Here is a 15,759-nt window from a genome sequence, read left to right on the forward strand (position 1 = left end):
ACCTAGACACACCCACACTCTCTCAAAGAATCATAACTGAGAAGGAGGAGATAAGTGATGCTTTTAATCATCATTTTAAACAGTGGTTTAATTGACCCTGGTCAGTCAATCGACTGCTCTTCACTCTGCCAGCCTCTAGCTGACTTGACGGTTAACACGTCAACTTCTAGTGAAACTGTTTTCATTTCAGCAATTTACTATCTGTGATGTGCTAGATGTCTTGCTTAAGATTCATGTAAAAAGAAACATCAAAAACTGGGGCTGATATGTTTGTTGCTGCAGCTCTCTGCCCCCTGATTGCTGAATCATTAACCCATATTTTAACCTGATGATTATATAGTACTATTTCCAAGGTTTGGAAGGCGGCCCATGTACTCCCCCTTAACGAAGTGGTTACCTAAATAATTATCGCCCTATTTCTAAACTTTCTTGCCTAGCTAAAATATTAGAATCCTTGATTAATTCTCAGCTAAGATTGTTCTTATTTTTGAAATGTAGTCTAAAAGTACATCAGTCGGGTTTTAGACCAGGTCATAGCATCTCTGCTCCATCCCTGGTTATAAATGTGGTTAATTGTCTGGATAAAAGGCAATATTGTGCTGCCCTCTTCATTGACCTGTCAAAGGCCTTTGATACTGTTGTCCACTCACTGCTAATTCAGAAGCTGGCCTCAATTGGCCTGGACCAGGCTGCATGTAACTGGTGTGAAAATTACTTGACAGATGTGTGTCTATCAGGTTTCCTGGATATTACAAAAGGTGTCCCGCAGGGGTTGATTTTGGGTCCTGTACTTTTGATTGTTTACATTAACAATATCAACTTGTCTGTAAAAATGTTTAATCTGCAATTGTATGCTGATAATACTGTTGTGTATGCTAACTACAGTCTGCCTTCATTGTATTACAGAAAAACTTTATTGACCTGAAATTAGTATTGAATGCAGGTGAAACTAAGTACATGTTGTTCTCTAGAGCGCATAAATATAACTTTGATTTAAGCATATGTACTTTGGATGGTGTCCATATTGATCGTGTCCCTGCTTATAAACATCTGGGAATCTGGATAGATGAAAAGCTGTCTTTTAAAAAGCATATTGACGAGTTAGTTAAGATGCTGTGAATAAAAATGGGCTTCTATAGAAATAGGTCCTGCCTCTCGATAAATAGTAGAGGGCAGATTAGTCAGTCAACGTTCCTATCAGTCCTAGACTATGGCGACATCATCTATATGAATGCAGCTGCTACTTCATTAACGCAGCTAGATGCAGTTTATCACAGCGCACTGTGCTTTATTACCGTTGACAGCTTTAGCACTCTTCACTGCATTTTCTACCAGTATGTTGGTTGGCCCTCTTTGATGTCACTCACGTAGGTTGATACATTGCTATGTTTTCATTTATAAAGCCCTTTTACAAAAAGTCCCACTGTACTGAACATCTTTACTGAACTTATGACATAGGAGTTACCACACCTGGTCTCAGGGATGGTTAACTCTGGAAATTAGTCCTTTTGTCTCTAATGAGTTAAATGAGGTAAATCAGCCTTTAGTTTTTTTGCACCTTTTGCACCTTATTCCACCTTGTGGAACAATCTTCAAAATGTTCAGAAATGTGATGTTTTGGTGCCTCTAGGCCAGTTCAGAATGCTGATTGAGGACCTTTTTACTGATGGAATGTCTTTGTTTTTCATGACCGTGATTTTATTTCTGCTTCCATTTTGTATTTTTGAAGTGTGTATTTTCTGTCATTTCTGTAATTCAGGGCTCATCTGTAAGAGGCCTTGGTCTCAGTATGACTCCCTGATAAAATGAAGGTTCAAAATAAAAGAAAATACACACATACTTAATTCCTCTCTGTCTCAGGCCAGCCAGGTCAGTGGAATGTGTCGTCTACTCGTGTTCTGCAGATCGACCCAAAGACGGGAGCTGCTCTGGCAAAGCATTCTGGGACGATAGTGGTCTACTACAGACTGAAAGGTGGACAGCAGGCCCTCAGAGAGGTATAGTACAGCAGAGGGTTACCATGGAAATGAGGGGGATGCCATGGAAATGAAGGGTCCACCATGGTATTGTTTTGCCAACAGGTGAAGAACTCTCTCCTCAGGATGATCGTTTCCTCACCAACTGGCCTGATGCAGCTGACTACACGGTTCCTGTGGAGCTATACACCTCCCCCGTCAACACATGTGAGTAGTAAATTGATACCTCTCTGCTCTCGCTCTCCTTACCTTGCTCCTCTTCTCCCACCTCCCCATCTCTTCCCCCAGCCCAGTGTTCCCTGTCCCCAGCCCAGTGTTCCCTGTCTCAGAGGGAGGCCATAGAGAAGAAGCTGCAGCCAGATGCAGAGTTACTGTGTTCCCTGCACTTCAGCGCCCCCTACCTCCAGCTCAACACACTGCAGGCTGTGATGGTCACCACGCCTCACTATGACCTCGACACAGGTACGACAGGGACACAGGACCTCTCTTCCCAATCCCATTGATAAAAATATCATGTCTCTAAAATAATACAGTAAATAATTATTCAACCAATTTTTGATTCTCTCCCTCAGGTGAATACAGCTGCAGAGTCTCTGTCCGTCCCCAGTCAGACTCCGTCCTCCACCTCCTCTCCTCCCTCTCTGTCTCCGTCTCTCTCTCAGCCTCTCTGCGGGGCCAGTCCCCCGTCCCTGTCCTCCCTCTCACTGCCCTGTCGCTACCTCTCTTCGGACGTTTGGTACAGTTGCCGCACCTGCCTGCGTTCCACTGCACGGTGTCTTTCCTGGTGCTCTCTGCTCTGCAGCCCATGGCAGAGTTCTCTGTGCTGGGCACCAAGGAGGTGCTCTCTGCCCTACGGGTGGGTCACATTAGGACTAACATTAAGCATTTACAGCCCCACAATACACAATGCTTACAGCTTTAAGACCTTGGCATAGACAGTATGGAGTGAATGCAATCCATATCTCTTCTCTCTGTGTTGCGTTCAGTTCCACTCTGACAGTACTGACGTGCTGCTATCTGAGCCCAGTCAATCAGACGGACATCTGGTGTTGTCTGTCTACATTTCCACTTCCTGGGTCAAAAGTCAGGCCCTGCCCCCTCCTGCCAACATCACCCTCTCCAGCCACCTGACCCCACAGACTCATGTTCCTACAGTTTACATCACGGTGGACAGCGAGGTGAAGATAGGTGAGGAGCAGACTCACACAGAGCCAAAACACAGCTAAACACGACAATGAAAACGTTCCTATACAACAGTGTTTCCCAAACTCGGTCCTGGGGCCCCTCTGGGTGCACATTTTGGTTTTTGTCCTAGCACTACAGTCGTGGCCAAAAGTTTTGAGAATTACACAAATATTAATTTTCACAAAGTTTGCTGCTTCAGTGTCTTTAGATATTTTTGTCAGATGTTATTATAGAATACTGAAGTATAATTACAAGCATTTCATAAGTGTCAAAAGCTTTTATTGACAATTACATGAAGGTGATGCAAAAAGTCAATATTTGCAGTGTTGACCCTTCTTTTTCAAGACCTGTGCAATCCGCTCTGGCATGCTGTCAATTAACTTCTGGGCCACATCCTGACTGATGGCAGCCCATTCTTGCACAATCAATGCTTGGAGTTTGTCAGAATTTGTAGGTTTTTGTTTGTCCACCCGCCTCTTGAGGATTTAACACAAGTTCTCAATGGGATTAAGGTCTGGGGAGGTTCTTGGCGATGGACCCAAAATATCGATGTTTTGTTCCCCGAGCCACTTAGTTATCACTTTTGCCTTATGGCAAGGTGCTCCATCATTCTGGAAAAGGCATTGTTCTTCACCAAACTGTTTCTGGATGGTTGGGAGAAGTTGCTCTCGGAGGATGTGTTGGTACCATTCTTTAGTCATGGCTATGTTCTTAGGCAAAATTGTGAGTGAGCCCACTCCCTTGGCTGAGAAGCAACCCCACACATGAATGGTCTCAGGATGCTTTACTGTTGGCATGACACAGGACTGATGGTAGCGCTCACCTTGTCTTCTCCGGACAAGCTTTTTTCCGGATGCCCCATACAATCGGAAAGGGGACTCATCAGAGAAAATGACTTTACCCCAGTCCTCAGCAGTCCAATCCCTGTACCTTTTGCAGAATATTAGTCTGTCCCTGATGTTTTTCCTGGAGAGAAGTGGCTTCTTTGCTGCCCTTCTTGACACCAAGCCATCCTCCAAAAGCCTTTGCCTCACTGTGCGTGCAGATGCACTCACACCTGCCTGCTGCCATTCCTGAGCAAGCTCTGTACTGGTGGTGCCCCGATCCCGCAGCTGTTTTAACTTTAGGAGACGGTCCTGGCGCCTGCTGGACTTTCTTGGGCGCCCTGAAGCCTTCTTCACACAATTGAACCGCTCTCCTTGAATTTATTGATGATCCAATAAATGGTTGATTCAGGTGCAATCTTACTGGCAGCAATATCCTTGCCTGTGAAGCCATTTTTGTGCAAAGCAATTATGACGGCACGTGTTTCCTTGCAGGTAACCATGATTGACAGAGGAAGAACAATGATTCCATGCACCACCCTTCTTTTGAAGCTTCCGGTCTGTTATTCGAACTCAATCAGCATGACAGAGTGATCTCCAGCCTTGTCCTCGTCAACACTCACACCTGTGTTAACGAGAGAATCACTGACATGATGTCAGCTGGTCCTTTTATGGCAGGGCTGAAATGCAGTGGAAATGTTTTTTTGTGATTCAGTTCATTTGCATGGCAAAGAGGGACTTTGCAATTAATTACAATTCATGTGATCATTCATAACATTCTGGAGTATATGCAAATTGCCATCATACAACCTGAGGCAGCAGACATAGGAAAATGTATATTTGTGTCATTCTCAAAACTTTTGGCCATGACAATACACAGCTGATTCAAATATCCAACTCATCATCAAGCTTTGATTATTTGGATCAGCTGTGCAGTGCTAAGACAACAAAACAAAACATTCACCCAGGGGGAGCAGGTCAGAGTTAGGGAAACCCTGATATAGCCCACTGACTCACCCCTGTATCCACACATCTGACCCTGTCTGAGTGTGTGTTCAGGTTCTACAGATCTGGTTCGTCTACAATCTTCCATCTCATCCTGGTCTTTGCTGTGTTTGTAGTTATGGCCACTATTGCCAACTTATACATAGGTAACTATCTACCACTCTTCACCACCACCTTGTTCATAGGTAACTATCTACCACTCTTCACCACCACCTTGTTCATAGGTAACTATCTACCACTCTTCACCACCACCTTGTTCATAGGTAACTATCTACCACTCTTCACCACCACCTTGTTCATAGGTAACTAACCACACCACCACTACCTTATTCATAGGTAACTATCTAACCACACCACCACTACTTTGTTCATAGGTAACTAACCACACCACCACTACCTTATTCATAGGTAACTAACCACACCACCACTACCTTATTCATAGGTAACTAACCACACCACCACTACCTTGTTCATAGGTAACTAACCACACCACCACTACCTTATTCATAGGTAACTAACCACACCACCACTACCTTATTCATAGGTAACTAACCACACCACCTTGTTCATAGGTAACTAACCACACCACCACTACCTTATTCATAGGTAACTAACCACACCACCACTACCTTGTTCATAGGTAACTAACCACACCACCACTACCTTGTTCATAGGTAACTAACCACACCACCACTACCTTATTCATAGGTAACTAACCACACCACCACTACCTTATTCATAGGTAACTAACCACACCACCACCACTACCTTATTCATAGGTAACTAACCACACCACCACTACCTTATTCATAGGTAACTAACCACACCACCATTACTTTGTTCATAAGTAACTAACCACACCACCACTACCTTGTTCATAGGTAACTAACCACACCACCACTACCTTGTTCATAGGTAACTAACCACACCACCACTACCTTATTCATAGGTAACTAACCACACCACCACCACTACCTTATTCATAGGTAACTAACCACACCACCACTACCTTATTCATAGGTAACTAACCACACCACCACTACCTTATTCATAGGTAACTAACCACACCACCTTGTTCATAGGTAACTAACCACACCACCACAACCTTATTCATAGGTAACTAACCACACCACCACCACCTTGTTCATAGGTAACTAACCACACCACCACTACCTTGTTCATAGGTAACTAACCACACCACCACTACTTTGTTCATAGGTAACTAACCACACCACCACTACTTTGTTCATAGGTAACTAACCACACCACCACTACCTTGTTCATAGGTAACTAACCACACCACCACTACCTTGTTCATAGGTAACTAACCACACCACCACTACCTTGTTCATAGGTAACTAACCACACCACCACTACGTTATTCATATGTAACTAACCACACCACCACTACTTTGTTCATAGGTAACTAACCACACCACCACTACCTTGTTCATAGGTAACTAACCACACCACCACTACCTTGTTCATAGGTAACTAACCACACCACCACTACTTTGTTCATAGGTAACTAACCACACCACCACTACTTTGTTCATAGGTAACTAACCACACCACCACTACCTTGTTCATAGGTAACTAACCACACCACCACTACCTTGTTCATAGGTAACTAACCACACCACCACTACCTTGTTCATAGGTAACTAACCACACCACCACTACCTTGTTCATAGGTAACTAACCACACCACCACTACCTTGTTCATAGGTAACTAACCACACCACCACTACGTTATTCATATGTAACTAACCACACCACCACTACTTTGTTCATAGGTAACTAACCACACCACCACTACCTTATTCATAGGTAACTAACCACACCACCACAACCTTATTCATAGGTAACTAACCACACCACCACTACCTTATTCATAGGTAACTAACCACACCACCACTACGTTATTCATATGTAACTAACCACACCACCACTACTTTGTTCATAGGTAACTAACCACACCACCACTACCTTGTTCATAGGTAACTATCTAACCACTCTTCACCACCACCTTGTTCATAGGTAACTAACCACACCACCACTACCTTGTTCATAGGTAACTAACCACACCACCACTACCTTATTCATAGGTAACTAACCACACCACCACTACCTTATTCATATGTAACTAACCACACCACCACTACTTTGTTCATAGGTAACTAACCACACCACCACTACCTTATACATAGGTAACTAACCACACCACCACTACTTTGTTCATAGGTAACTAACCACACCACCATTACCTTGTTCATAGGTAACTAACCACACCACCATTACCTTGTTCATAGGTAACTAACCACACCACCACGTTTATAGGTAACTAACCACACCACCACGTTTATAGGTAACTAACCACACCACCACTACCTTATTCATAGGTAACTAACCACACCACCACTACTTTGTTCATAGGTAACTAACCACACCACCACTACCTTGTTCATAGGTAACTAACCACACCACCACTACCTTATACATAGGTAACTAACCACACCACCACTACTTTGTTCATAGGTAACTAACCACACCACCATTACCTTGTTCATAGGTAACTAACCACACCACCATTACCTTGTTCATAGGTAACTAACCACACCACCACGTTTATAGGTAACTAACCACACCACCACGTTTATAGGTAACTAACCACACCACCACTACCTTATTCATAGGTAACTAACCACACCACCACTACTTTGTTCATAGGTAACTAACCACACCACCACTACCTTGTTCATAGGTAACTAACCACACCACCACTACCTTGTTCATAGGTAACTAACCACACCACCACTACCTTGTTCATAGGTAACTAACCACACCACCACTACGTTATTCATATGTAACTAACCACACCACCACTACTTTGTTCATAGGTAACTAACCACACCACCACTACCTTGTTCATAGGTAACTAACCACACCACCACTACCTTGTTCATAGGTAACTAACCACACCACCACTACCTTGTTCATAGGTAACTAACCACACCACCACTACGTTATTCATATGTAACTAACCACACCACCACTACTTTGTTCATAGGTAACTAACCACACCACCACTACCTTATTCATAGGTAACTAACCACACCACCACAACCTTATTCATAGGTAACTAACCACACCACCACTACCTTATTCATAGGTAACTAACCACACCACCACTACGTTATTCATATGTAACTAACCACACCACCACTACTTTGTTCATAGGTAACTAACCACACCACCACTACCTTGTTCATAGGTAACTATCTAACCACTCTTCACCACCACCTTGTTCATAGGTAACTAACCACACCACCACTACCTTGTTCATAGGTAACTAACCACACCACCACTACCTTATTCATAGGTAACTAACCACACCACCACTACCTTATTCATATGTAACTAACCACACCACCACTACTTTGTTCATAGGTAACTAACCACACCACCACTACCTTATACATAGGTAACTAACCACACCACCACTACTTTGTTCATAGGTAACTAACCACACCACCATTACCTTGTTCATAGGTAACTAACCACACCACCATTACCTTGTTCATAGGTAACTAACCACACCACCACTACCTTGTTCATAGGTAACTAACCACACCACCACTACCTTATACATAGGTAACTAACCACACCACCACTACTTTGTTCATAGGTAACTAACCACACCACCATTACCTTGTTCATAGGTAACTAACCACACCACCACTACTTTGTTCATAGGTAACTAACCACACCACCACTACCTTGTTCATAGGTAACTAACCACACCACCACTACCTTGTTCATAGGTAACTAACCACACCACCACTACCTTGTTCATAGGTAACTAACCACACCACCACTACGTTATTCATATGTAACTAACCACACCACCACTACTTTGTTCATAGGTAACTAACCACACCACCACTACGTTATTCATAGGTAACTAACCACACCACCACTACCTTATTCATAGGTAACTAACCACACCACCACAACCTTATTCATAGGTAACTAACCACACCACCACTACCTTATTCATAGGTAACTAACCACACCACCACTACGTTATTCATATGTAACTAACCACACCACCACTACTTTGTTCATAGGTAACTAACCACACCACCACTACCTTGTTCATAGGTAACTATCTAACCACTCTTCACCACCACCTTGTTCATAGGTAACTAACCACACCACCACTACCTTGTTCATAGGTAACTAACCACACCACCACTACCTTATTCATAGGTAACTAACCACACCACCACTACCTTATTCATATGTAACTAACCACACCACCACTACTTTGTTCATAGGTAACTAACCACACCACCACTACCTTATACATAGGTAACTAACCACACCACCACTACTTTGTTCATAAGTAACTAACCACACCACCATTACCTTGTTCATGGGTAACTAACCACACCACCATTACCTTGTTCATAGGTAACTAACCACACCACCACGTTTATAGGTAACTAACCACACCACCACGTTTATAGGTAACTAACCACACCACCACTACCTTATTCATAGGTAACTAACCACACCACCACTACCTTGTTCATAGGTAACTAACCACACCACCACTACCTTATACATAGGTAACTAACCACACCACCACTACTTTGTTCATAGGTAACTAACCACACCACCATTACCTTGTTCATAGGTAACTAACCACACCACCATTACCTTGTTCATAGGTAACTAACCACACCACCACGTTTATAGGTAACTAACCACACCACCACGTTTATAGGTAACTAACCACACCACCACTACCTTATTCATAGGTAACTAACCACACCACCACTACTTTGTTCATAGGTAACTAACCACACCACCACTACCTTGTTCATAGGTAACTAACCACACCACCACTACCTTATTCATATGTAACTAACCACACCACCACTACCTTATTCATAGGTAACTAACCACACCACCACTACTTTGTTCATAGGTAACTAACCACACCACCACTACCTTGTTCATAGGTAACTAACCACACCACCACTACCTTGTTCATAGGTAACTAACCACACCACCACTACCTTGTTCATAGGTAACTAACCACACCACCACTACCTTGTTCATAGGTAACTAACCACACCACTACTCTGTCCATAGGTAACTAACCACACCACCACCTTGTTTATAAGTAACTAACCTCTCAGTTGGTGGTGACTTCCTCCCTACTCTAGTGACAGTCAACACTTCTGTATTTGTCAGTGTACAACTCCTGCATGCAGACGGTTCCTGTCCCGGTGGTCGGCCTGTACCCAAACACACGTCAGTACCAGTTACCTTCTACTATATTGGTGCATCAGGTAGCATAAATTATTTGTAAGCTTTATATCAGAGGTAATTGTTCTCCAGTGGAATGCAGCAGTCTTAGGGGGGGTTGTGTCTAAGATGGTGTGTGTTCTCCAGTGGAATGCAGCAGGACGGTGCGTTTCACTCACTGGATCAGACCCTCATCCCCAGACACAGAAAGGATCATCCGCAAACGCAACTGGCTCTGGAGCACACGGTGACACTAACAGCCCTGTGAAATATCCATGTTAAAACCTTCAACTTAACAATTTCCTGCCAAACGCCGTCAGTGTATTGCATTGGTCCATTTAAGGCACAGGTGTCAAACTCATTCCAGAGGGACGAGTGTCTGCGGGTTCTCTCCTCCCTTGTACTTGGTTGAATTAAGGTCACTGATTAGTAAGTTACTGTCCTCACCTGGTTGTCTACGTCTTAATTGAAAGGGAAAAACCAGGTCTAGGTCCTCCTTGGAATGTGTAACACCCCTGATTAAAGAACAGTGAACAGTGAATTAAAGAACTTGAACAGGGTTTCTAGAGAGTTGTTCAGGCATAGATCTAGGACCAGCTTACATTCCCCATATGACACCATGTTATTTTCTAATAATAGAATCAAACATATTTGACACCTGGATCAAAGACTGACAAGTAAACTGGATTCTTTAACGAAAAAACAAAACTTTATTAAGAAGTGAGAGAAAGACCGGTGGAGTGGTGTTACAGTGATGTCATGCAAGGGGACGTTCTCTCTCTACGCACACAAAGCAGAGCTCAACACCATCTTTCCTCTTCAGTTTCATCTCCACTTTTCCTCTCGCGTTGTCACTTCCTGAGCAGGGTCACTGTGGGGTCAATCCCATCTCTCCTCCCTTGGGTCTCTCGGTCCAACAAGCTCTATTGCTGAGAGTCTAGTGCTGTTTTCTCCTGAATGAGCATCCTGGGTGAAGGAGAAAGAGGAGTTAGTTATGGTCCCAGACAGATTTCACTTTTATATGGTAGGGAGAGTGAGGAGATCAAACTACTATTGATAAGGCCAGTGACAGCCTAGCGGTTATTCAATCATTTCATCTAAACTGCACACACGTCTGCGTAGCCAGGCGCTAAAATAAACTTGGTTCTATTTTTGACGTGCTGCAAGTCCCGCCTCTCCCATCTCCTCATTGGTTTTTAGGAGCATATACCCACGTTGGTTATTGAAATATGAACTAAAGGTCCACACACCAGTCCCAGTCGGTGGTGGTAATGCACTTTAAAGTTGGTTGCCAACCGACATAAAGTCCACAGAAGGAGATATTACTAGAAACGAACTAGGTTTCCCCTTTTATCTGTGGATTGTCGGAGTAGAGAACACACGATTGTGTGCAACTCAAAATTGGTCAATATTCTACAAAGATCCAGAAAAACAGGACCTTGTGCATTTCAGGTAAAATAACCCACTGTTTATCTCCCAGGACAAATTGGCTCACAACAGCAAGCTAGCTAAATGTTTTGTTTTGACAAAAATGCAACTATTTCAAAGATTTTACTGAATTACAAGTCATGAGGAAATCAGTCAATTTAAATAAATTCATTAAGCCCTAATCAATGGATCTCACATGACTGAGAATACAGATATGCACCTGTTAGTCTAAGATAACTTTTAAAAAATGGGTCTCACCATGCTATTTCTGTGCATTCAAATTGCCATTGATAGAATGCGATTGTGTTCGTAGCTTATTCCTGCCTATACCGTAACCCTGGGGCACTCTGTTCACAATGTTGACATCTGCTCACCCACACGACGCCATACACGTGGTCTGCTGTTGTGAGGGCGATTGGATGTACTGCCAAATTCCTTAAAACGACGTTGGAGGCAGGTTATGGTAGAGAAAAACGTTAAATTCTCTGACAACAGCTCTGGTGGATATTCCTGCAGTCAGCATGCCAATTGCACACCCCCTCAACTCCAGACATCTGTGGCATTGTGTGGTCTGACAAAACCGCACATTTGAGTGGCCTTTAGTCCCCAGCACAAGGGGAACCTGTGTAATGATCATGCTGTTGAATTAGCTTCTTGATATACCACACCTGTCAGGTGGATTATCTTGGCAAAGGAGATATGCTCACTAAGAGGGATCTTTTATTTCAGCTCATGAAACATGGGACCAACATTTTGCTTTTAAATCTTAATATATAGTTGGTTCAGAGCTTGTTTTGATATTTCAACCTGCGTGTCTTGGATCGCGTCTGGTGTGTACATACAAAACCAACATGGTCCAGTCAGCATGTTATATGGACAGACATTCACTAGGAACTCATTGCATGCCAATATTGTCAATCATTAATACTAGGACAATATTGACCAACTGACTGGTGATCCAGGAAACGGTATATAGCACCGCTGTCACTAAGCAAACAATACAGGGAATAGGTTCCACCTGGCAACAGCACAGATCACATAGTGAGAAATATGCTTAACGTCAAATCACAATACACATCGTTTCTGCATTTAATGCTGCACAAAATCACATCTCTGGGTGATGTTCTATCAATTCCCTTGGTCATTTCATGTGTATCTGAGCCATTGCCGTTCAAGCAGCCAGAAATTCAGGCCGGTATGATGCAGCACTGATAGTCTCTCTCACTACCCTGGAAGTTAATAGGAATGACTTTTAGATTGCAAAACCGTCTGTCATACATATCAGATTTTAATACGGGCCGATGTCATAACGAGAGGTTGTCTTTCTCCAATGAGCCACTGGTCATATTTTTGCAATTTTCTTACATCGACATGTTTAATTTAACAGAGGGTCAAACACATTTCTCCTGTGTCTGCTTCGTCATTGCATGGTGCTGCTGTGAATGTCAGACTCCACAATGAGGCACTTCGATCTGCAGGTCGAAAATGGTGAGACTTCTAAATTGATAGTGCAGTTTGTTTAGGTGATTTCACAGCTAACTAGCAACTTCATATGCTGATATTGACTTTGATGTTGTGTTTAGGTACGTTTGCGAGCCAGCTGCCTACCTAGCTAGCCTATAGAGCTTTGCATTGTGGATTTTGTAGTCGACTTGAGCTGCAACGGATTTCCACATGTTGCTACCAACCTTATCATATCAAAATGAAACATTTGTTCACAAAACATATTGTCCACAGTGTTATGTAGCACTGTAAATGATAAGAATGAGTGGACATTTCCTCTAAGTATTGTTATGATAATATTGAGGACCCTGGCCATTCCTAGCCCTACAAACACTGCCAACCTGAGCTGTGGTAAACACAACCCAAGCCAGCTGAGCAGGTAAAGGGTCACACTTCAATTGGGGCTATTGAAAAGCAATACATTAAATTATTTTGGTCATGTCAGTAAAGTATGAAAAAACTACATTTTCAACTGGAAAACAAAAAGTAGTTTTATTTGACATCTCATGGCATGATCCTAAAGAGTGGCAGGTCAGACTATTACAACTAGAAACAGAACAGACAGTATTATTTCTGTATACTAGTGTGTTCTTGCAGTTAGTTATTGAAAGGAATCAGTGGAGACTCCTTCCAAACAAAAGACAACCAACAAGGTTACTGTATGCCTTGGTTGACACCTCATTCACTCTGGAGACAATGAATGGGCAACACATAAAGGCATCAATTATGTCCAACGGTATTTTTCCATCCTGGACACTGTGTGGAAGGCTGGGAGTGTGTAATATAGTACCTTCTGTGAGGCGTGCTTTACCCCCTGTAGGTTGACACAGTACTGTGGAGCATCCGACACACAGGACGACTGTCTGGGCGTGACTGAACACTGTCGTGATCTTATAGCATCCTGTAGAGAACAGTTCAGACAAATTAACATTCACCTCAATGTCCTGAACTGAACGAGACATACTCGTGTTCTCAGTCCCAACAAATCACACACACAAATTATGTTCTAATTACTGTTGTGTTCTTGCAGTTGCAGTTATTGAAAGGAATCAGTGGAGACTCCTTTCCAAAAAAAGACAACCACAAGGTTACTGTATGCCTTGGTTGACACCTCACTCACTCTGGAGACAATGAATGGGCAACACAAAGGCAAGTCACTACACATCCCTCTAGAAACAAGTCAGTCTCAGTAATCAATAACAACCTAATTAGATTTACATTTAAGTCATTTATCTGACAACTTATAGAAGAGCGCATTCATTTTGTACTGTTCCCCTGTGGGAATCAAACCCACAACCCTGGCGTTGAAAGCACCATGCTCTACCAACCGAGCCACACAGGATCAAATCGAGTTTCCATTGGCCATGCAAACTCTCCCTTTGGTGGACTGGCCAGTTTTACTGAAGACAGGCAAACCAATGACCTGTCAGTTGAATATGGTCCACATCCCTAGATACTAAACCATGGTCAGTTTAGTTAACGTATTTATAAAAAATAAATAAAAGTAAAGTCAGTTAACACATTCTTATTTACAATGATGGCTGCGTTTGGTGTGAGCTGAGCCAGGGAGTCACTTCTAGCTAAGCTACAGGGAGACACACTAACCTGGACATTTGACATCCATAAAATACGAGTTAGGGCTCTGTACAAGACGTTTCTTCTTGTGACTCCTCTTCTCCTCCTCGGAGGTTGGGTGCAACAGGTCCTTTGCGAGCTGAAAGAGAAACCAGAGGGTGGCCATTTTAGAAAATGTAGATGAGAAAGTCCATTTGATAATCTAGCTAACTAACAAGTTAAAACAATGTCCATACAGGAGACGTGTACATAAGTTAGTATAATCAAAAACATTTGACAAATGTTCGTTGGGTAAACGCCTGGCTAGTAACTTCAGTAGTGGCTAGCCTACGCTTTTTAACGTTATCTTGTTTAGCTAAAGCCTGCGTACGTCCACTATCAAACATAAGTCAAGGAATGCGCATATCTAGTCAAACTTAGCATCGTGTACAAGCGCTTTCAAATGCTAAGAAACAATCACTAAACAACAAACTAGTTAGCTAGCTAGCTAGCTAGCTAGCTAGCTAGCTAGTTAGCTAGCTAGTTACATGTCAGTCCATGCTTTCTATTGCATGTACGCCGCCATATTGCGTCAATTCAGCAGACCATAGCACGCGCTTGGCACGCAGTTTAAGATTGTTCTAGTTATCCATTTGTTGAATAATCCTGAATATAAATAAATCGGAATATTTGCACATTTCTAATACATCGATGGATGTGGTCATGTCCCCCTCAAACAAAATTCCCAAACTGAAGCAAGGGTTATTGCCTGTGTGCGCACTTACTGGCATGTTGGCGAGTTTGTAGCCGTTGCCGAAAAGAAGGATCAACCGGAAGTTGACAGTTGATAAATGAACGGGGCCGTGAGGCAGGGGCCGGAAGTGTTTTGTCGCCATTACGTGTCAAGGAGGCGAGGCAAAGGAGGCCATGTTTGTGAGGTCAACTCTTCCAAATCACACAGGTCT

General features: G+C 42.9%; 1 protein-coding gene, 2 non-coding genes and 1 pseudogene across 3 annotated transcripts; 1 reads left to right on the plus strand and 3 right to left on the minus strand.

Moving 5' to 3' along the window:
• LOC129856803 (nuclear pore membrane glycoprotein 210-like) overlaps positions 1-3,202 on the plus strand; it is a 37,915-nt pseudogene extending 34,713 nt beyond the window's left edge.
• A 7,794-nt stretch (positions 3,203-10,996) lies between these two features.
• On the minus strand, positions 10,997-15,690 carry LOC129857143 (40S ribosomal protein S27-like). Its single transcript, XM_055925102.1, has 4 exons — positions 15,580-15,690; positions 14,846-14,954; positions 14,031-14,141; positions 10,997-11,275 (listed from the first exon to the last, which is right to left on the minus strand). Exons 1-4 carry the CDS (start codon positions 15,688-15,690, stop codon positions 11,247-11,249), a joined length of 360 nt encoding a protein of 119 aa, XP_055781077.1. The 3' UTR covers positions 10,997-11,246.
• Positions 13,824-13,960, minus strand: LOC129858733 (small nucleolar RNA SNORA13). The gene has a single exon (XR_008760086.1). It is a non-coding gene; the product is annotated as a small nucleolar RNA SNORA13 (small nucleolar RNA).
• Positions 14,257-14,392, minus strand: LOC129858732 (small nucleolar RNA SNORA13). The gene has a single exon (XR_008760085.1). It is a non-coding gene; the product is annotated as a small nucleolar RNA SNORA13 (small nucleolar RNA).
• Positions 15,691-15,759: the final 69 nt, after the last annotated feature.

The sequence above is a fragment of the Salvelinus fontinalis genome, chromosome 6 (assembly GCF_029448725.1).
Source record: "Salvelinus fontinalis isolate EN_2023a chromosome 6, ASM2944872v1, whole genome shotgun sequence".
NCBI classification, from domain to species: domain Eukaryota; kingdom Metazoa; phylum Chordata; class Actinopteri; order Salmoniformes; family Salmonidae; genus Salvelinus; species Salvelinus fontinalis.